The sequence below is a fragment of the Cyprinus carpio genome, chromosome B11 (genome assembly GCF_018340385.1).
Source record: "Cyprinus carpio isolate SPL01 chromosome B11, ASM1834038v1, whole genome shotgun sequence".
Taxonomy (NCBI): Eukaryota; Metazoa; Chordata; class Actinopteri; order Cypriniformes; family Cyprinidae; genus Cyprinus; species Cyprinus carpio.
The window spans coordinates 3,830,712-3,853,874 of record NC_056607.1 but is presented as its reverse complement, the minus strand read 5'-3'; the positions used below and the strand labels follow the sequence as shown (position 1 = coordinate 3,853,874).

Sequence of the window (23,163 nt, the reverse complement as noted above, 5' to 3'; positions counted from 1 at the left end):
TGACCAAAGTGCTGAACAGAATAGAATAAAAACTCAGAAATAAGATGACTAAACAAGACTATCATATTTAAAAGACAACAATAACAAAACAACAATTAAATCAATGATCAAGGGGTATTGAAAGCTAGAGAGAATAAATATGTCACAGCTGCATTTTGCACTAGCTGTAGACGAGAGAGGGATGACTGAGAAACAATGTAATAAAGTGATTTACAATAGTCTGGATAATAAACAAAATAACAAAAATGGATAAGAGAGAGAGAAAGAGAGAGATCGTGCTGCACACACAACAAATATTCAGGAGCACAGAAGTCGTCAAGTCACCTTTATGTATATATCGCTTTATACAATATTGATTGTGTCAAAGCAGCTTTACAGTGTCATCAGGAAAATAGTTCCAATAATACAAGAGGACAATGCACAGAAACGTGTTGTTAATGCTGCCCCACAACTTTTATTAATAAAATAGCTTAGATACTGGATCGTTATATTCTTCTATTCTTCAGCAACGAGGAGGTAAAATCGCTGTTTAAGTAACTAAACTCACAACTTCATTGTCTGTAAAAATGAACGGTATAAGCAGGATAATACACGGCTAGCTGTGCATTAAATTATTTTAATTTCCTTGCCTATGGCCTGGGATGCTAGGCTCCGTGCATCCCTGCAACTCGACATAGGACAAGTGGTGTGGAAAACAGATGGATAAAATATTTTGTATTTTTCTAAATTTGGTTCAATTGTTCCAAAGGTTTTTTTTATTTCTTTCTTTTTTTTTTTAAGTATAATTTTACAGCGACCTGTCAACAACTATTAAAAAAAGCAAGGATGACAATATAAAAATGCATGTTTTTGTAAAAAAAAAAAATTATGGGATAAAAAAAGGGAGTGCACCTTTGATTGAGAAACTAGGTTAAAACTTATTTATGTTGCCCATTATATTGTTTGTTAAAGGCACAATATGTAAGTTTTCGCCGCTAGAGGGCGCAAATTCAAAACAAACGAAGAAACAAAGGTGTAGTTTGATGACACAGTGACTGAGTGTGGAATCATGGGAGTGGTCGTCTTCATCCCCATAGCCGACGCAATCCGATGGGACTTGGGCATGATCAAGATCATGGCTGAGCTAATGATTTATTAACGTCGTAGTAGGAAGCAGGGTGAGGCTGAAAGCCGTCGAAGGGAAACGAGGCCGCTGAATGAACATTCAACATTCTTCGAAACATTTGGGATAATGGTTTTTGTATATTTTAATAAAAAAAAATAATCTTACATATTGTGCCTTTTATGTAAGATATTATAAAGTGATAAGGAAAAATCTAGTTTTGGATTGGTTGTTGAAATCTTCCAAGAACATTATTAAGAACCACACCATGTGTTACGCAAGGCTTTGTTTTCTAGAATGGTCACAGAAGTGCTGATTTACTCCACTGTCTTAGCAGTCAATATTTGCTTGGGTTTTTATTGTGCAATAAAAGGGAATTGTGTTATTTTAAATTATTTATTGACATTGGATTTCTCAAGTCATGTTTTAATAAATGGAAGCAATAGCAAATTGATCTTTTTTCTTGAATGATGTTTTGTTTTTACAGAGCACTTTTCTCATGCCTGAGATACTGGGCCTATAATGTAATTGAGAACATTTACCTCTGTGCCTGAATTGCTCACAATGCAGTGAAACTTCATTGGTATTCTGTGCGATGGGATTTCTTCAGTTATCGTAAGGGAATCTTCAGGCTCAATAAAGAAGTTTAGGCTAGCATATTGTTCCAGCGCTACCTGAGTAAATGGCATATGTTGCAGATGTCCAGGAATTATATGGTGTGATCAAAAAATCTGTATTTTTATTGTTTACCAATAAGTGTTTAATTCATGTTACCTCATGCCTGAATATTTAACCTGATCTCATGGAAAAACATGAATTCATATGAAACGAATCATACTAAAAAGTAATATTTTTACAAAAACAAAAACATGAAGACATGAATGTCCACAATTACCCCACCTCTAAGCATAACCATCAATGAAACATACAAAAATGAAGGAATGAGACTGTATTCATACGAATTAGCCACCAATCTGCAAAATCATAAAACAGTTAGATTGTGTTGCAATGTTCCATTTGTGCAGCTGGAGACCATTACTTTTTTAATTTTTTTTTATTAGAATACAATTTCTTAGCAAGTGTAATTATGATGTATGTAACAGTCACAATATATTTTAAGAATGCAAACTGAAATTACTGTGGAGTATGCAAAGGTTCAGAGTTTTTTTATCTTTTGATTTCAGGTTTTCCATGCATAACTCGAAACAGAGATTCCTACCAGTCCATTGACCACCCGGACCAGTCTGGCACCTCTGCCAGCTCCAACACCCAAGCATAGGGTGGCAAACCTGGGCCAAGTTCCTACTTAACAAAGACCAAACCCAAGATATGACCAACCATCTTTCATTGCTGTCAAGGCCATAAAGGAATTTTTGTCTGGATTATGTTTTATATTTCATTAATACACAGTACAAACTTCAAAAACACAAACAAAAGGTTTTGAGCAAACTATTTAAACAGCTTAACATTTGATTGGTTTTCAGCCTGAGGGTTGTGAAGCTCATAATGTGGAGTTTCGTCTTAGAAAGGTCTCCTGAAGCTGCATTTTGGGCTGTTTGGCAGCTCTCCTGCTATGTGTCCATCTGTTACTGTTGGTCAATTTTTTACTTCTATTCCGAGACTGTTATACTCAGCATACCATAGTTTTCTACATTTATTTACTTCATTTAATTTTTGTTTGCAGTGGGACTCCAACATCTGTTTATTTTGTAAATATTTCAGGATTCAAAAGATTTTTGTTAAACCATATGCCATGCAATCTGTTCTATATTTATATAGTACAATTCATTAGATTGGTCATGCACTGGATTATTTATTTGCTAAACTTGGTAATGCTGAGTTTGGGCATGAGAGAATTGGGATTTCCTAATTTTGAGACCTATAAATCAAAAGTGATATAGGATTTGATGTACGAATGTATTTAGATACAAACAATTATGTAAATGAGCGTTAAGCACTTGCAAACATTAAAACATGGAGATTGTATTGATTTTTGAAGGAAATGCTGATATCAGTGTACCAATATCTGATTTGTTACTGAATTAATTAATCTGTTATGTTCTGTTGTTGTCCTTAAATGTGCTTTAGAATAAAAATCAGCTCACCCAAAAAATGAGAATTCGGTCATTATTTAATCATCCTCGTGTCATTGAATGGGGAACATTAATTTTGCATTCCATGTTCGAATGAAGGTCATATGAAATGACTTTAACAAGCATTTTATTTTTGGGTGAGCTATTCCTTAACACAACTGTGAGGGTTATTTTAACAGCCTCAGAAGACTTTACAGGTATGTACTTTTGCAGTATAATGCAGTGTTCTCATTAATAGACTGCATGACTAGATGGTCATAGTTCATGCGCAACATGCCCAAATACTTTGCACATCAAGTTCACGTTAAAACAAAATGTGAGAGTGTTTTAGATAGAACTTTTTGTTTCCTTAGCAGAAAATAAATGCTGGGAACATTAAGCAGTTTAGTACATTTAAATGTCGTGATCTGTTTGAGTCTGATTGCTTAAGTCATACTTGTAGCTTGAGTCGTTAGGAAATCAAGTAGTTCTCTGTCCCTCTTTACATCAGTTCAGTGTTGTCTCTTGTGTGTCAGTTTGGCTTTATCTGTTAGCTGTTGAGTCAAACATCTTGAAGCAACACATTAAAGTTGCACCAGATTGACCACAGAAACCAGAACTCTTATCTGAAATTTTGGAATGATTGATTTTATTAATCTTGAATTTTTATCTGACCATCAACCCTTACAGGTGTGAGATTTAATAACAGTTGTTTCAGTTCTGTTTAGTCTGCAACATCTAAATTCTTTATATTCTTCTGTTCATTTCCACAGTGGTAAGAAGCACTGGTGTGTACCTCAGTTGATATCTGTTCGGATTAGTTCCCACTGCTGGTTTTATATTCCCATTAGTGATATTACATGTTGTCATAGGAACACCACAGTGCTCATTTAAATTAGCTTTTGGTTTTGGGTAATGTTCCAATTTTCATTGGCAAGAAAGATCTTTTGAGTGGGTTTCATCATATTGTTTGAAAAATGGGGGCGGTGAAAGTTATTTCAATATTTTAGTATTCAGTATTTTCTCTTTGCTAGTTGGTCTGTAATTAGAGATCACATTATCAGTACTATCATTTCTTAGTTGTCATCTTATTGTAGCCATAGAGTTAGAAAAGAGAAATAACAGATTTTTATATCATGAAATGAATAACATGAATATTGACCTGGGGTGTGTTTCCCCAAAAGCATCATCCTCATGTTATTCCAAACCTATAAGACCTAAGATATTTTTGATGAAATCTGCTGAGAAAAAAAAAAAACAATAGAATCATTACAGAGAATGCTAATGGTTTCCACTACAAAAACCATTACAAACCATAAACTTTCAACCATTAAAAACTGGTGTTCTGTAGTGTGTTTTGGGACATACTCCATTAGGATTTATCGGTTTTAACAAGCCACCAATACAAGTCCGATTATAACCAGTAAAACCATTACAAATGTGTAAGCAACTAAACCTTTTTATTTTAGCTTTTTTTAGTTGTTTTTTCTCCCTGACCCAGCGTTGTTTACCTACAGTAGACAGCACGCGCATGCTGAATGTAAACAACGCTGATAACGTTCTGGGGCACTCTCTAAAATAGCAGTAGACAGTAACTCGGGAATAACTGTTGAATAAATTGTTATTATTGTTTTCTTTGCACACAAAAATTATTCTCGTAGCTTCTTAAAATTACTGTTAATCCCCTAAAGTCACATGGACTATTTTACCGATGTCCTTGCTACGTTTCTGTGCCTTGATCGTGGTAATATCCTTGCTGTCTATGGAGGGTCAGAGAGCTCTCAAGAGTTCATCAAAAATATCTTAATTTGAGTCATTCAAAAATGTACTACAAACTCAGAGATAAAGTACAAGCTGAAGAAGGCAGTGGCCTCAGTTGAAAAATTACAGGAAGCATTGTTTCAGGCTTTCAATGAAACTGTACCCAACAGATTCGCCTGGAACCAAAGCTCGTAATGACAGTTTGAGTCTTTACAGCAAAACTACTTCTATCATTAGTTAAGCAATACCTTCTGTTTCTTTTACTGTTGTTCTCTACAGTAGCCTGTTTTTGATTTTGTGACACTTTACCTTACAGACACAAGATGTCATTACCGCAGCTCTGCTTTATTTATTTTTCATATTTTTATTTGGAAACAAATATTTGAACACTTGAGATGATTTACACATTGAAATTGCAACATCCAGAAAACAATGAAATCCTCTATTTTGAAATTTTAGAATTCTATTCTAAAGTTCCTCCATCCACAGGTTATTTAAAGTTCACAGTTCAAACTACTTTTCAAATGTTAAAACTAAATCAGAGAACAAGGTCCAAAAGAACATTGTTTTTTTTTGTAATGTTCAGAGGTTTACAATGGCGCTTTAGTTAAGTTTTTCCAAGGGGTTGTTTCATGCATATTTGAATGTATTTTTGTATATAGTCTAATTCAGTATTGCAAAATTATAACAGAACAAGACATCAGTGTTTTTAACCTGAAATTTCACAAACACTCACCACAAACCTGCCTCTTCCCACCCATGTCATACTCAAATATTTAGTGAAAAAAAATAAATATAATAAAAAACACATAAAAAGACCAATTATAATGTATTTGCTTGATTTATTTGTCATGCCTTGACACACCAAGCCTCTTTGTGTCCAGCCTGGTTGTAATATTCTTATCAACAAATGTGTAGCAGAAAATATAATACAGTAAAGACAAAGCTTGTGTTTCTACAACATTTTCTTTCCATAAGAGATTTTTAGATAATTCATGAAGCGTCAGCGTGGCTGTCCTGTGTTTATTTGAAGTCTGTCCCTCAAAGATGGAATTTTCTTCTGCTGGAGTCCATCTCATGGCGCTAAAACATTTAAAGGAGCAGTTAATCATGTATGACTGACAGATAAATTACTGACAAATAACAGCACATTCAAACAACCAACGTTCCTCACGAATGAGATTTTAGATTTAGAACGCACCTTGTGAACCCACTCATATTCCCCAAACTTTGAGTCAAAGGTTCCTTTCTGTAAAGAGCGAAGTTTAAGAGTGAAGCGAGGTCCTAGTTCCTGTATGCCCACTTTCTTTTCATTCTTGAAGATGTACCTGTATGATATACAAAAGTTTATTCAGTCATGTAGAAATAGAAGTTCCTAATCTGTATATCACTAACAAATCGTACATGCATGTAAGCTTTCACAATTACACAGCCCTTTCAAATGAGAGAATATTCACCTGTGAAACCTGAAAAAAATGAAGTCTCTCTGATTGTGAAATGTGGCGACCTGACGGCCCACAAACTGTGGATCATGAGGAAACAGAGCAGCAAACATCCGACCGATGGAGTGACCGAGTCTAGTAGTGAAGTTGTTAAGGATGACTTCAGGGACGTGTTCCGTTGGGTCCTTGCCTCTTCTCTAGGGAGTAAAAACAGGAGTTATCATTAAGCATTTTTGAGTTAAATCGTCCCAAGTATTTATTTGTTATTGGGTTTTGGCAAAATGCCTGAAACAAGTTCTGTGATTAACACAAGCTCACAATATTTTCACTTTTTATTCTACAACATGAAATGCATCAGCAATGGCCTCGTGATTTTTTAGCACATCTTGAAAAAGGCAGTTGCTAATAAGTGGCTAAATAGTAGTGCTGGGAGAATAAATCGATGCATCGCGAATCGAGTAATTATTCTGCAGATTTTCTGAATGCATCACGATTCTCTCTTGAATGGATTCTGAGCTTAGTTTTTAACAGCAGATGGCACTGCGTGCTTTAGAAACAGCCGTACTCTGCCTGCTTCCAGTTCCTTACACACCACTTGAACATGAAATAATCATTCAGTTTGAAAATGTCAAAGCAAATTACAAGGGTTCACTGTGGGCTGTTTATATTATTTTCTTGTTTCATAAAAGCCAAGGTGCAAGTACATTTAACCACTTACATGACAAACACAAGGGTTCTTCTTCATGAGCATTTGAGTGTGCGGTTAAAAACTATCCTAGTGCACCATCTGCTGTTAAAAACTAAGCTCAGAATCGATTGCATGTGCATCAATTTATTGTCCCAGCCCTACCAAAGTATTAGAGGCTCTTAGGGACTTTAAATATCATCATGCTTAGCAGAAAAACTCATCTACTCAATTGTCTGATTTACAGCCCTAATGTATTTATACTTGCGTTTTCAAAAACTATTCTATTCAAACTTTACAACTTTTATCTGAAGCTTAGCAGCAGTGATGTTAAAGTGAAGTGGCCATGGTTCTTTATATCCTAACTTTCGACTGCATTTAGGTTTCATTTTCATGATAAACAACAGTTTATTTTCTGCTATTATCCAAAAATCCTATTTTTTTTTTGTCAAGATAGGGTGAGGGGTGAGGCTCACTTCTGGTTTGAACTACAGAAATATGTCATCCTTGCCGAACTCCATTGATATAATTAGTCAAAACGATTATGTGATTTAGTTGTATCGCACAACATGGACCATCAGAATTCACTGCATGACTAATTTCATTAAAAAAACCACACACACACACACACAAATAATAATTCACTAACCTTCATTTCCTTCCGAAGGCGAACGTTACTAACTTTGAAATGTGCAGTTGGCCCATCAGGAAGGTGACAGAGAACCAAACCATCTGTGATACTTTAAGTGAGGGAAAATCCTTTATGTAGCATTCAGTGACTGCTTCTCATGGCCTCATTAAGACGCTGATTCAACAAAATCTCACAGATCTAAAAAACATGGTTATATACTGACGTCTGAGCAAAGGATACTTGGCACTTTTCTGTCCTCATTGATCACCATCAGATAAGTGAAACCTCTAGATACACACTGTGGAATGACTCTCTTCAAAGCCAGACCTCTTCTGTAGTACACATGAGCGTGTGGGATCACTGTAGCCAGCTGCTCGCAAAACCTCACGGTCCTCTGAAAACAGGCAGACATAAACCCATAAAACACTTGAAGTATATATCCATTCTAAAATGCTCATCATGCATAACACGAGTGAATTAGAAAACAGAACAGTAAACTGAACCCACTCCTCTGGGCCTGTCTGATGTGGTGATGAGAACTTTAGGATTTGTCAGCCGATTGAAGTAAGCAGAGAACTCATCGGTTCCTTCATCAAAAGCCACCTGGATTTCAAACAAATTAGTTGAAGTTAGGTTCAAAATTGCACACGAGGTCTGCTGAAGCAGTCAGCATAGGGTTCACAAATCACACATCACCTCCTCATCCTCTGGGTTGACTGTAGTTTCATCGTATATTCTCTGGTTTTCTATTGTCTTGGGAACTTCTTTTGGTGGAGCCTAAAAAAAAGAGAAAATATATGGAAACACCATAAATAAAGGTAATAAGTTAACCAAATTAAAAGAGACCAACAATTTTCTGATAACGACTTGCAACAAACTCTTTCATTTGCAACAAAACTGCAGATTGGATGCAACTGAGGTGGGCAATTAAAATGATAAACTGGTAGAAATGTGAGTATTGTTTTGATCAAAGTAATGCTGTTGTTTTGTGCAAAATAGATCGTATTTTTAAACTGAGATGTGAACGAGACCATGGTGTCAACTGAATGTGTTAAGACAAAAAGACCATAGCAAGAATGAACTGGTCCATTTAATACATCCTTCAAAATCTCACGTAACTGTTCAAATCAGTCTGATGAATACTGAATGAAACCTTTAGAGTGCTTACTGAATCAACATTTGACTCACTCACTAAACTGCAGTTTGTTTATTTTTTTTTAAAGGGGTCATATGATTCGATTTTCAAGTTTTCCTTTCTCTTGAGAATGTTACAAGCTGTTCGTGAATAGAAAAGATCCCTAAAGTAGCAAAGACTAAAGTCTCAAACTTAAAGAGATATTCTTAATCGACTTCTTAATGCAACTAATGGCTCGTTTGCAATGGGTTTTATTGTTTTTGTCTTGTCGCGCCGGTGTTCTGAACGGGACACGCATCACAGTATGTTAAGGGGCGTAACATTTCCGTCACACCCTTGAGGTATTCGGCCAATCACAATGCACTGGATAGCTGGCCAATCAGAGTACACCTCGCTTTTCAGAACGATGAGCTTTGTAATAAATTGACGTGTTTCAGAAGGCGAGGCATAGAGGAGAAACAATAATGTACAGTATGTGGAAAATAATGTGTTTTTTGAACCTTAGACCACATAAACACATTTCATTACACCAAATACACAAAATAATGTTATTTTTAGCAACATCAAATGACCCCTTTAAATAAATGCACTGCACAAACTAGGCTACAATTTCAATTTGTTTATTGTGAAATAACTCAAACATATGTTTTTTTCTACATTGTTCTAGGCTGCTGTTCCCAAAAACATCAATGCTTTCTTATGACAGACTACTTTTGGGAAACGTAGCTCTTTTTTAAACCAAGCGGCAACCTCCCGCTCTCTCTCGTGAAGCCAACATGGAAGTGACTTAAACTGTAATTCGTCAACTGGCCACTAGAGGCTGGCTGCAAAAGGGAGTCAGTCCCATAGACTCCCCATGTTAAAATGGCCAACTTTACAGCAGAAAAAAATGTTTACAGCCTGGTTCAAAAAATTATTTTGGTCTTTTTTCTAACTCATATGTTTCTGCATAATTAAGGGCGTGGCCACTTGAGTGACAGGTGGATTGCCACTGCTGGCACTGCCATCGAGCTAGATGGGTATGGCTTCAGCAACCATCTCCCACCTTTTTGCCCATTTTCGATTTTCTAAGGTGACGCGCTGCCAACATGGCAACGGCCCGCTCTGCCCACATTGAGTTTCAAAAACACTCTTCAGAAAATTACAGGTAACGTCACGGACACTATGTTCATGTTTTTATACAGTATATGGTTTAAACGCAAGTGAGTGAACGCTCTCTGTAATTGATTGATTCTGCTTTGTAACATTTACGTGTGTCCAGATGAGCAGGAAAATCCTTCCCACACAATTATTGCTAACGTAGGTTATTCGTCCAATTAAATTTTTGAGTATTGATACTTTCGATACTTGCATCAGTATGGATACATCGATACTTCAGTAACGACTCGCCCATCTCACCCTAGTTCACACACAGCTTCAGCTAATGATGGCAGGGCAAAAAAGACCATTTCGAAAGTGTAATTACGTTTTATCCTACTAGAATTGATGCCGACCGTGCTTATTTTCATAATTGCAAACAAGTTATTTGTATGTTAAAGTAAACAATTCAGACAGAACTTCGGGGCTGGCTAAAACATGCATGTTAACTTTCCTCATGAAATGTGTCTGTGGGTCAATGTCATGTGGGACGATGTCATCGCTCGTGGTCAGAGCACTCTTAGGGGGCCGCTCACGTCACGCCTAAAAAAGCCACTTTCTTCTTCTTTCCAAAGCGCTCTGTAGCTTAACGCATGTCTTGTGCGTGCAAAAGACACAACATGAACGTGAACGGCCCCTTAAGCAGTTATGAGCAGCAGGCTGTGTAATATGTGTGAACTCTTATTTTTATCATCACTCAGATTATGGCCATTTGACTTACAGCAGTATCCAGTGTTTCCCAAACACTGACTTATTTGTGGCGGCTCGTCACAATATCAAAACTGACAGCCACAAATAGATTTTCCAAAAGGCTATATATACTTTGCTGAATAAACTGAGCAATGCACGTTTCAAAATTAAAATGCAGTACGGGTGTTTTTATATGAATGTATCTTTGAAAAGAACCTCCAGACTTCAGAAAAGCTTTGATGTCATTTTCATTTCGTCTTTCCTGTAATGCCTGATAAAGTAGCGTTTGTGAGCACAGCACTTATTAGATTACAGTCGTTATAGGGTAAACCGCTATATCCAACAGTGCCTCCTGCTGGCAGAGAATATGCATTTGCAAGTCTGTGGAAAACACTGGTGTCTGTCAGCAAACAAACAAAAAGCATGCTTCAGAACTGTTTTGAGAAGGAGCTTAAGTTTTGAGCCATGTATCATTACTATGAATTAGGCTACTACTACTATTAACATCTTGTACCTTGCAATAAACATTTACACAAACTCTCTTTTATGAGATGAAGGGGAGAGAAAAAAAGAAAATCGGCCCAAATAATCAGCATCATATATCGGCCATCAGCTGCCCTGCTTTCTAAATATCAGCATCAGCCAGAGAAAAAAAAACCCCCACATCGGTCGACAGTAATAACAATGTTATTACATGTTATTAGAATAACAATAACAACAATGTTATTTAATTCAGGAAGCATTAACTAATATAGGCTATAATATAGGTTAATTCATATAAGTTATTACATATAGCCATGACCCCCTTATCTATATTTGATATAGAATAATACAGTTCTTCACATAATATCAAACATAGATTTAAATATTTTACATAACTTCAACAGCAATCATAGAGTATCTATTCACTTAGACTTTCTTTCTCAAACTTCACCTCCACTTCTGCGTGCATTTTAATCATACTGCAGGATCACAAGAGAATCACTTTGAAAAATAAAATGACAAAACTGAAGTAAGCACACATACAGCATAGTTAATCAAGTTTTGGTTTCCTTCTCATTTCAGAGCTAGTCACCACAGGTCAAACCGAAGTCGTAAACTCCCCATAACCACAATGTATGAGTTTCTTTCTTCTGCTGACCACAAAAGAAGATATTTTGAAGAATGCTGGTTACCAAACAGTTGCTGGGTCTCCTTATTGACTTCCATAAAGTACCATGGAAGTTAACAGGGGCCATCTGTCTGGAAAGCCATATTCTACAGCAGAAGAAAGAAACTCATACAGGTTTGGAAGGTTGAGAAAATGTTGACGATTTTATTTTGGGCGAACTATCCCCTTAATATAGTTTACTGAGTATCAAGATTTATGATGATGTGTGAAACCAAACATACCTTATCTCCAAGAGCTTTTCTCTCTTTTTTCTTTTTCTTTTTCAGTTCCAACTTTTGCTGAAAAACATAATCGACAGCTTTAACGATTTGGAAAAATTTATGTTGCAGAGTTACATCTTTAATGATTAAAGGCTGTGTCTCAAATTTTAGCGAGCTACAATACATTCCTAAAAGAGGTGTTTTAAATAATTGTTTTTAAGTGAGCTAATTTAGTTTTTTGTCACCGAATGCGCATCTGGTCACCACTGACACGTCCTGTCTTGTGATGCCCATGTTGCTGTCTATTCTGGCAGCTCGCTAGGTTTTGAAACACAGCCAAATGATGCGTTCGTGAGTGCTAGTGTAAGTGAGATGTCACCTTTCTTTTCTCCTCCTTGAGTTTAAGGAACATCGAGTGTCTGCGCTGCTTGTTTTTGATCTCAGACACGCTGAATGTGGGAGGAAAACAAGGTCCCGACTCGGATTTCTTCTCTGTTTCTTCACCCTCCGCCTGCTCCATCTCTTGCACCGGAGCTTCGTCGGGTTTTACCTTTCGTTTTACTTTCTTCGTTTTCCCCTTTTTCTTAGAAACACTTTCTGAAGTTGTTGCCTCGTTAGAATCCATTTTCTGCTGCTTCTGTGTGCTTCACGTGTGTGTGATACACTACTTCCGGTCGAACGGGAAGTTCCTGCTGCCACGTGAGTTGGTGTTATGTTTAGCGTCCTCTAACGGAGAGGCAGGCGACTGATCAAAGTATTTATTTAATTAATCTTTTTTATTTCACTAATTTCACAAGTAACTACAAAGAAATGGCAAACAACAAATTGAATTAAACGTGATTTAACGTGCAAAAACTGAAAATAAATGTGTTTATTTAATAAACACCACTCCAGTGATCTTTGTTTTATTTACAATTTCAAAGATATTTCTTTACAGTGTTGCCTACAATGGAAGTCAATGATCAAAAAAATAAAAAAAATAAAAAAAAAAATAAGAAGTAGAATAAAAGAAAAGAAAAAGGAAAACCTGTTTGGTTGCCAACATTATTCAAAGTATTTTCTTTTGTGTTATGCAGAACATTTTAACATATACAGGTTTGGAATGACATGTCTCAAAGGTTCAAAACAAAATAAAACAATGTTAAAACTTGGTTTAAAAACTTGGTTTCTTTTGTTGATAGTTTGGATGACCACCACAATCATCAGCCTAGTTAAATTTACTTGTGTGTGTGTGTGTGTGTGTGTGTGTGTGTGTGTGTGTGTGTGTGTGTGTGTGTTTGTTGTTGTTATTTTTTATCAACTTTTATATTTGCATTTGGGTTTAGGCTAAAACCAGGGTTTTCAACAGTGGTAAATGTATGCTCCAAAGTCTGGAGCTAGTTCAGCAGTGTTTATACCCAGCCATGGCCTGACGGAAAGCTTTATAAATGACTGAGCTTTGAGAACATATCAGCCCACCACCTCTGCCAGCCTGGCCACTGTCTCTGTTCAAGTCCCCCAGACATGCCCACTGGTCTTTGAATGCATAAGACACACACCACTTTGAATGATCCTCATAGCTTCTGAACATCTGCGGTCCTGGGAGACGAACTCTGTCAATGTTCATCACGTGCCGGGGAAGTGAGCAGTTCGAGGGGAGCCGATGTGCCTGGTGCAGCCATGACTCCACCAGCAGATCTGTCCCCAATGCTTGAGCCACCCAGCCGGTGTAAATATCTGTAGAGGAGTTATACTATTATTAACCTATAACTCTGTTTCATGTTAAATGAATAGTTTACCTGAAACTGTTTATCCAAACATCCTCTCATCACATACTCACTTCTACGTTTTGTGGAACACAAAAATTACAAAATTTTAAAGACTGTCTATCACTTGGGGAATGATGGGGATTAAATTATGAGGAAACAATGACAAAATCACATTACAGATCACTAGCTTTTAGCCTACTGTGTCATGATGGGAATAGTAAGAAATAATAAAATAACATACTATGTAATATTGTAATAATATATTGTCTAGTTTTGTGTCTTGAAAAAGACAGTTCATATTATATAATGGTCATACAGTGAAAAACATGTAGGGACTGAACTTGAGTCTTGCATGCTTGCATGGTTACATAACCAATGTTAGCAGTAGTTTGGCATCAATATCAATAATCTGCTGTAGGACCATCATCCTGAATATATGGAAGAGTTTTTGAACTTGAGAGCTCTCACCATCCACATAGTTGTGTGATTTGGCAAAACTGAAAAAAGTTTGTCCTCGAACTGATTTCAGCTTCTGCAGACTTCTTCTGTTTTTAATGGCAGGTGTCTTACCATCACAAATTTGTGCCATGACTGTAATGTCTGGGCGAAATGCCACAGGGACAGAGCAGTTATACATACGTGGATTAAGATATGCTAACTGCCATGCTGTTAAAAGAGAGGAATACTTATTTCAGACAGTGAGTAATAAATCAAACATATCCTATATATTAAGAATTGCATGTGCTCACATATTTGAGGGAACTGTGTATAGTTGTATGTAATACAGAGCAGAGTCTGGCCGTAGTATTTTCCTGTAAATGGGTAACTGTAATTTCTCTCTGGAAATGGAGGGAAATGAGGAACACTGTGTGTGAGCCAAAATCCCTGAGAGTGGTCAAACATCAGTACGCCTGCAAAAAAAATCATACAGATGACAATCCAGTTACACCATACAGTTGGATACAATATTTACAAGTTTAAAATCTTGTTTATTTAATCTATCAACTGGTTTTGAGGGTATGTGAAGAGCAAGAATAGGGCAATTCATTTACTGCAATAATACCCACTTGCTTCACAGCCTAGTTAAAGAGAGAGAAAAGAGAGATAGAGAGAGAGAGACAAAGAGAGAGACAGAAACTTGAAAGTCCTGAACAATTTATGGCATTTTTTCACAAACATGTCTTATTAGGCATTGCCTTTGTGCCATAACGTTGAAAACTAAAAGTGAAAGGACAGTATTAAGTGAAAAACAAAATCAAATCAAAATCTGAAACTGTTGTTGAAATCTGTAAATCTGTGAATATGTTGTATATACATTGTCACACATTAATGTACCTTTTGTATGTCCATACTTGCTTGGGTACTTCAGTTCTGGTGGAGCGTCATTGTAAAGCATATAGGCTGAGCCGTTAGACTGAAAAGTGAAAGTACAGTCATCTATGTTCAGTAACAGTACAGTGTTATTGATGCACACTACAGTATATAAAAAAAAGAAAATGGAAAGATTTGAATGGTCTTTTAATGACCTTTTGTAAGAGTCCTAAACATTGTGGGAACTGCATACAGTAATATAGTAATATTAATGAGTAATATATTAGTATTTAAAGAGCATCTTACTGTATATCTGGAGTAAAGCTGTGTCAGTGTTCTGCCTAAAGCTCCTTTACTGCTGTTGACTGTATGTTTACTCATCTGAAAATCCATGACGGATGGATCCAGATACATGTAATCCACTCCACTTCCCTTAACTTCCATCTTGTAAATAGGAAGTTTGTAAATAATGAACCTTTTAAAAAAATATATGAGAGTTACAACACTACAAAACATTGAATAATATGATGCACGTAACAGTTTACAGAGCATACAGTAGCTATAAGATTGATTTCAAGAACAACTGTCAAACGTGTTTTCATGAGCAAAGATTTCATCTTACCAGTCAACAGGCTGGCCATCCTCATTTAAACAGGATATCACTGCCTCTGAGAAACTGATAAAAAACAACAACATATACACACAGAGTCGAAACAACATTAACATCTCAGTCTGTGATTCAAAGTGAATAAAACCTCTGTATTTCCTGTGTAAATGAAAACAGAGAGAGATGCTTTCTCTCGTATTCCAAGCTGTGAAGTCGAAATAGCTGCTCTAATGTCAAAAAGAGGAAGTTTGTCTTATGACCGACATCATGCAGCTGTAATCTAGTGACAGAGAAGCGGCCTGAATATAGCAGGGACTGGGGAAATGAAAATCTGGTTGTATAAAAATCTAGAATTTTTCCCTTAAACCTGTAAAATCTGTAAATTAAGTAATATGAGTGATGTCGTTAAAGCCTACCCCCACTAACAGTGTAAATGAATTATTTATGAATAAACTCTGTAAAGTCTAACTTATGAAATAAATGAGTCTTAAAATGTATAGTGTATGAAATTTTTTGAAATCGAACTTTAAAAAAAAAAAAAACTTTAAATAAAAAAAACTATATTTAATTTAATATATTTATTCTATTTTAAATATAATATAAAAACTACTATGAAATCTATATATTTTGCTTGGCTCTTCTGGTCTGGTGGAACATCAATGTAAAGCATATAGACTGAGCTGTTGGACTGAAAAGTGAAAGTACTGTAATCTGCAGCAACATTAAATATAGAGCTCACACTTGAGGAGGAAATTTGATTTATTGGTGTAGTTGCCATATGGCCAGAGAAGAAATTCTGATAATGTAAATCAAGATCTTTATAACAGTACAGCAGACTGATAGAAATATTACTTGTCACTCTATATATCCCAATAATATGCCTAAGATGATATTTCAATACTTAGTTTTATGGTCAACATAGTTTTTGTGGTGGGCAAAACATACAGTATAATGTAGTACAATTAAATGATAATTTAGAGATAAACGGATGTTTAAAAAAAAATGTTTTACTAACGTAACCTCGGTTACCTGAGATACGGGAACGAATACTGCGTCTTGCTTAAGACGCTAAGGGGAAAACTCCTTTTTCTCAGATGACTAAAGCCTTTTCAATAACGCAGTGTAAGATGGGTGGGGCCATCTTGCTATATAAGTGGGCATTTCGCCATAGGATCCTCAGGTTACTTCGACTGAAGCAACAACTGAGTCGTGCAGGTAAATATAGCATGGCCAGCAACGCAGTACTCGTTTCCGTATCTCAGAACCAAGGTTACGTTAGTAACTTCACTCGTACTGCATCTTGCTTAAGATGCTTTGGGGAACCTGTCTGCCTGTATGGGGCGGAACACTCAATATAAAATCACAACGCCCTGACAGGGCAGGGTAAATTCAACTCTTGGTCTTGCTCCGAAGGAGGAAGCGCCAATAGAGTTATCACATGTGCTCTGTATGGAGTAGAAAGCACCTTAGGGTTGTAACCATGCCTCGGCTTCAGGACGACCTTGGAGTCGCCGGGTCTGAATTTGAGGCAGGTGGGGCTCACAGAGAGCGCCTGCAGATCTCCTATACGCTTTACCGATGCTAATGCCAGTAGCAGAGCGGTTTTTAGTGTCATGGGACAAAGGTCAACGGACTATAGTAGCTCAAAGGTAGGGTTTCTTTAGAGCACTCAACACTGTGGGCAGATCCCGTGTAGGGACGGTGATGGGGCGAGGTGGGCTGAGCCTCCTATACCCCTTCAAAAACCGAACAACTAGGTTGTTCTTGCCCACTGATTGGCCAGCTATAGGAGCGTGAGAGGCTGCAACAAAGACCTTGAGCATGGAAGGGGAACGGCCCTTATCCAACAGCTCTTGCAGGAATGACAATATCAGAGATAGGTTGCAGGAAATTGGGTCTGCGCTGCGGACTGTACACCAGGTGAAGAAGACAGACCATTTAAGGGCATAGAGTTGTTTTGTAAACGGTGCCCTAGCCTGAGAGACTGTATTTAGCATGGTCTCAGGGTCCGCAGGCTCCCATCGAGAGGCCAAAGGTGCAGAGCCCACAGCTACTGTTCTGTACGCCTGAGAGAGGAGGTCCCGTCTCATAGGGATGGGCCGCGGGGCTGTAGAGAGCATCTAAAGTAATAATGTAAATAAATTTTAGTTCTTTTCTGCTTAACTTTCTACCAAATATCATTTGTCTTCTCTTTTCTTGCAGCTACATTAAATGGCATCAATGTCACTTTAAAAGGATGTGTGAGCAAAAACTTCTGTGATGATGTATACAAACAGGGATTCATGTTTAATACTTTATGTTGTGATGGAAACCTGTGTAACAGTGCCCAGAGTATGACACAGGGAGCTGTGCTGCTGCTGGTACCAGTACTTCCCATCCTTTTTTACATCTGAGATCTGTTTTAGGAGGATTTGTTATGGTTGTATTAGTATGTGTATGCTCTTGCATGTCTGCTCTGCTCCCTGGTTCAGCCTGCCTGGCACATACATTTCTCTTCTTAGTGAACGCAAGTTGAGCTGAGCCCATTCCAAGAGGCACTTAACCAGAATGAAGAGGCACTTCGAGGAGAGACCACCCTTGCGATTTATATAGGACACCACCGCCATGCTGTCCAAATGGCAAGACGTGCTGTCCCCTCAGGTCTGGCAGAAAGGTGCAAAAGCCAAAACATACTTCCAGCATTTCCAGGCAGTTGATGTGAAGCAAACCCTCGCTCTTTCAACCAGTGGCCAAAAGCGGGTTTGAGACAAAACAACATATAAAGGCTCTCTTGGTTTATACTGTATATCATCTTTCAACTCCATCTTTCTCCCAACCAACGTATCCAACCCTGATAATTTTCCATAGCATGTAGAAATCAAGCTTGTGAGAAGATTATAAATCAAATTAAACAATAAAATCTGCTGATCTAGATCTCACTTGATTGTCATTTAACATTAATTAACAAGGCGTAGAAATCTTTTAATTTGAACTGCTGGAATACTGAAGAAACACCCTTTGAAATGTACAGACAAAACCTCTTAGAGATTTCCAGTTCCTGAAACACTCTGTCGATATTAACAGCCAATGCCTGATTTTTTCTTTTTCCTAAAAAAAAATCTGTTGAACTTGAGGGGTGGTGAAGTTGAGGGGTGGTGAAGGGAGGCCAGTGGGCCAGATGAAATGTTGGGTCATGGATGGGGTGGAGAAGGACGTGACTGTGGTCACTGTGTAAATGGAACCAGAGGTAGAGAGGAGAGGTTGCTTGTTTTGGAGGGCTTTCAGCAAATCAAAATCTCCATAGAGATTTATGGAGGTGGGGCAGATCATTGATCATTTGGGCCCAAAACATCAAAACTGGTATGTGACACCACCTCCTCAGCAAAACCCTTTGCTCCCTCCAAAACCTCCTCCAACCCCTGGTGCAGTCAGTAACTCCAGCTACATTCATGGCCACTACCTCAAATCAGGTAAAGAAATTAACTTTTATTCATACTGTATGTGTCTGGATGCATACCAGCCTCTTTAAAAAAAATCAATTTGAACTGCAATATTATTTAATAAAAATGTATTTAATTATCTTATGTAGAATGTGGAGTTTGTGAGAACAGGCTATAGGAAGAATGCGGTTAAAGTTCTTCACATTCGCCGTGAAGTGATTCATCACTATATTACTGAGCTGATTGCAGACATTCAGTTAACCCTGAAGACGCACAAAGACTACTTGACAGGAGACAACTCTGATATCATCCCCACTGACACCATCAAAAACACTGTCCACGCTCTCGCCACACTAAAAGGAGTAGGTCCTTTTATTCATTTAGTTTAGCATTACTTGTTTTACCTACATTCATAATTTTTCATAACTACCACAGTTCAAGTAGAAACAGCTACATATGCATTTTTAGAGTGATTAACCAAAGAGCATTACTTTAGATAATCAACAAGAATGTCTAATGTATTCTATGAAATGATTATTAAATCAAGTTAAGTCATCTTGCAATTAAACAGTTTCTGTTTTGTTAAATGAAGACATGATGGTATGACTCAAAGCACAGAATATTTCTTGTCTTGCAGATTAAGACCATTGAGGGCTTTGCCATGGATATCTGCAAACATTTCCTAACAGCGTTCAATCATGTCACAAGAGTGAGGGTCAACACTGATGAAGTTCCCTGGAAAAGGCTGGAAAAGGTGTTGTGTTACTGCTAAAGCAGACTATATATAGTGACTCCCAAAAAGTAGTAGAATTTGTATTATTATTTAGTCATTTAGTAAAACAACTAGGAATGAGGAACATTAATTAATTTAAGTAATTTATTACAAGTAATTTATTATACAAAAGCCAACAATACAGTACTGCAAGAGTTCCAAAGCTAGAGAAGTTCAGAAAAGTTTCTAAAATAAATAAATAAATAAATGTATAATTTTTATTATTATTTTAAAAGTGCCTTTAAAAAGAATTGTCTAGCTGGGCTGACCAGGAGTTCTGTGTTTGCAAAGTTAAGCTGAAGGTGGCATCCCTTCACCCAGGCCAAAATGCCTGAATCGCAAGCAGAAATACAATCTGATATAGTGCCAGATAGTGACAGCTGTATATCATCTGTGTAGGACTGATGGGAAAAGCTGTTTACTTTTATAATTGGGCGGAGTGAGGTGGTCTATATCCAGAAGAGTAGGGGACCAATAACTGAACCCTGAGGCACCCCAGGGGATAGCTGATATTACTTTGGAAACTTACTGGGTTTATTTGATGTATTACACCTGTAGTAACGCTGGTGCTAGGACTAGCCAGCATAGGCCTTAAACGGATCTGATTTCAAACATCCACTAAAAATCACGTTGACACTAGTCACTGAAAGATAAATGAAAACAACAACAACAACAACAACAACAGAAAAGCATGCACTAACATTGAATTATTTGCAGATGCCATTTTGTTTGATGACTGTTTAAATTAATAAATTAATTTATTTTTATTAAATACATTATATTTTATTAAATACACTGTAACACTTATTGACTAGCATCATATAGCTAATTAACATGTTTTTAATACCCAAAATATTATTAATATTTGTTTAACAGAATGGAGTTGAGCACACACATGCTTCCATCCATTGTCCTGAGGCTTGGCAATTCTGTGAGGTTGAACAACATTTGAGTAGTGAGTAAAAATTAGATTCTGAACTAGTGATGGTGGTCTGAAAGTTTTAAGGGGAAAGTATATTCTTGCTTTATTTCAGCAAATATATCTTTATCAGTGACTCCAGTGGTTCACAACGGTATAAAAGATATGAAGGTACTGAAGACTACTCTGTCTGGATTTGAAAGCTCATACGGGACCATTTTTACCACTCTGAAAGATGCAAAGGACAGATTCTTCTGCACTTCTGTTTATGCAAGATGGCGCTAAAACACTCATGTGAATGTGCCATTTGATGCTGCATGGTAAATGCAAAACATTTAGACATTCTATAGCACATGCTATGTCATTTGTTTTATTACATGGTGTACTGTGTTTAATAGCTTACTGTAATAACAATTACCTTGTAGGAAAACTGTTAAGGACACCATCATTCAGAAGTTTGCAGGACCCTACGATCATGGGGAATACTTTCCTTCTGTTCAGAAAACTCTGTATGAAAGAAGTTCTGGTGCTTGACAGAGTTCCGCAGGTAACTCAAACTGATTTCAATTTTGTGCGACTTTACATTTACATTCAGTCATTAGACTTTAGTTATAGTATTTGCTATGGTAAGCATTACTAAAAAATACTTAAAGTTATTGGTGGTTTATTGCTTTATGTTACTCATTTATAATTATACTTGAAAGTACAAGTAAAAAACATAAGTCTCATCATCACTTTGATCCTGTAGGTTGAATAAATTGAGAAAATTATGCCTAATCAGCATGACCCATTACAAAGATTGGACTCTCAAACAAAGATGAGGTAAGTGACAGAAATCCATTGGAAAACTGGGGTGGGGGCGATTGTGCCTCTGTCAGTCTAACAGAGGTTATCAGTTCAGATCAGTCTGAATATACTTCTCTGTTGACAAAGGACAAAGTCTTGAGTTTTCAGGCTCTGTGACAAAATCAGGACTTGTGAGACTGCTACTCTTAAAATAACTTTATTGTCAAACTTTTACAAACCACACACACAGGAGCAGGAGAAGGATGTTTTGCTATCCCAACTTAGGGATGATAAAGTAATGATGTTGCTCTGTTTGTGTGGCAGAGCACTGAGGGATTAAAGATTGAGCACGACTATGGCACCCTGGATCTCGCCCAGGGACCTTTATTCCATAAATTTAATTTAGGCAAGACAGGTAAGCTCAAGATGAACATGGACAAAGAAAATAAAACGTGCTTAATTGTCCTGAATATAATGTCTAAATACAAAAAAAAAATATTTTATATATATATATATATATATATATATATATATATATATATAAATATATAAATAAACATTCATTACAGTTAAAAGGGTTATTACAGAACAGGAAAAGGAAGAGTAGCAATCACAGAGCACAACGGTTTGTATATAACAAACTCAGTTAACATTTCACAAAATACAACGATGGGCAACCTGAGTCAGCAAGGACATCCAAGGGTCAAGGTACAGGAACGAACCCTCGACAACAGGGCATAAGGGCACAATCGGCCTACACAGCAAAACACTGTTCACCTATACCTGTGACTCTCTCTCTCTCTCTCTCACACACACACACACACACACAAAACCGACCACTCCAGGCAGCCAGCACTCGTGAAAGAAACACCAACACAGAAATCTGCCCCTGCCTTATAGGCACTCAGCTCCTGTAACAAGCAAAAATCAGATTATACACTTGAAGAAACACAGTCACTCTATCACAGATGGGTTAAAATAAGGAGAGTCTCACCCCACACACAACTGACCCACAAAGGGACAGCTTACAAATACTTAAATCCACCAAAATAACTAATACAAAACAAAAGACAATAATTATAGCGACTATGATAAATTATTATTGCTACTACTACAACATAAAACAATACTCAAACTAGATGCAAAAACATTAAACTCACAATGACAAACAAACACTTACACAATAAATTATAGCAATCACAGCACAACAAACAAAAACAATTGAGCGCAACAGAACTAAACTCACGTAGAGCACCACTCATAACAATTAAAACACATTTAAGGCATTTCAAGGCACTTCTGTTTTGAGTTTTTGGACGCAGCCTATATACAGTATTTCGCTCACTGCCCAATGATAGGACAACCAATGAACAACCAGCCAACCAAATGTAAGCAGGAAGAGCTTCACTAGTCCTGCCATATTGGTATTTATATTTTAAATTCACGTCACAATATGTTGTTGTGCTTTCATTTCAGGGTTATAATTCCCTTGATAATCCACCAGGTAACATCACAGGCACTGTATGCAGAAAACCACGAGCCAAAATGTAAAGAAAAAGAAAAACAACATTCACA

The 23,163-nt window shown here is 37.0% G+C and overlaps 3 protein-coding genes and 1 pseudogene across 3 annotated transcripts in view; 2 read left to right on the top strand and 2 right to left on the bottom strand.

The window, feature by feature from the left end:
* LOC109111956 (type-1 angiotensin II receptor-associated protein-like) overlaps window positions 1–3,215 on the top strand; it is a 6,768-nt gene extending 3,553 nt beyond the window's left edge. Inside the window, exon 5 of the mRNA XM_042733406.1 lies at window positions 2,287–3,215. Coding sequence (XP_042589340.1) covers window positions 2,287–2,381 — 95 coding nt within the window. The 3' untranslated portion in view covers window positions 2,382–3,215. The remainder of the gene's footprint in view (window positions 1–2,286) is intronic.
* A 2,542-nt stretch (window positions 3,216–5,757) lies between these two features.
* LOC109098561 (ribosome production factor 1) lies at window positions 5,758–12,736 on the bottom strand. Its single transcript, XM_019112153.2, has 9 exons — window positions 12,406–12,736; window positions 12,048–12,104; window positions 8,390–8,470; window positions 8,201–8,296; window positions 7,934–8,087; window positions 7,712–7,794; window positions 6,393–6,574; window positions 6,137–6,263; window positions 5,758–6,018 (listed from the first exon to the last, which is right to left on the bottom strand). The coding sequence occupies exons 1-9, from the start codon at window positions 12,649–12,651 to the stop codon at window positions 5,977–5,979; spliced, it is 1,068 nt and encodes a 355-aa protein (XP_018967698.1). The 5' UTR covers window positions 12,652–12,736; the 3' UTR covers window positions 5,758–5,976.
* A 47-nt stretch (window positions 12,737–12,783) lies between these two features.
* Window positions 12,784–15,946, bottom strand: dnase2b (deoxyribonuclease II beta). The gene is made up of 6 exons (XM_042733395.1): window positions 15,708–15,946; window positions 15,392–15,560; window positions 15,110–15,188; window positions 14,524–14,685; window positions 14,243–14,440; window positions 12,784–13,742 (listed from the first exon to the last, which is right to left on the bottom strand). The coding sequence occupies exons 1-6, from the start codon at window positions 15,809–15,811 to the stop codon at window positions 13,408–13,410; spliced, it is 1,047 nt and encodes a 348-aa protein (XP_042589329.1). The 5' UTR covers window positions 15,812–15,946; the 3' UTR covers window positions 12,784–13,407.
* A 2,920-nt stretch (window positions 15,947–18,866) lies between these two features.
* On the top strand, window positions 18,867–23,139 carry LOC109098318 (annotated as a pseudogene).
* The last annotated feature ends 24 nt before the right edge of the window (window positions 23,140–23,163 follow it).

Coding starts and splice junctions, on each gene's coding strand:
- LOC109098561 (XM_019112153.2), bottom strand. CDS start 12,651: ATGGATTCTAACGAGGCAACAACTTCAGAAAGTGTTTCTAAGAAAAAG. Junction 8,471..12,047: donor GAAAAGCTCTTGGAGATAAG/GTATGTTTGGTT, acceptor TCTTTTTTTTAG/GCTCCACCAAAAGAAGTTCC. Junction 6,019..6,136: donor AATATGAGTGGGTTCACAAG/GTGCGTTCTAAA, acceptor TAAATGTTTTAG/CGCCATGAGATGGACTCCAG.
- dnase2b (XM_042733395.1), bottom strand. CDS start 15,811: ATGTTAATGTTGTTTCGACTCTGTGTGTATATGTTGTTGTTTTTTATC. Junction 14,686..15,109: donor CAAGTATGGACATACAAAAG/GTACATTAATGT, acceptor TTTTTTTTGCAG/GCGTACTGATGTTTGACCAC. Junction 13,743..14,242: donor ATCACACAACTATGTGGATG/GTGAGAGCTCTC, acceptor ACTCCTCTACAG/ATATTTACACCGGCTGGGTG.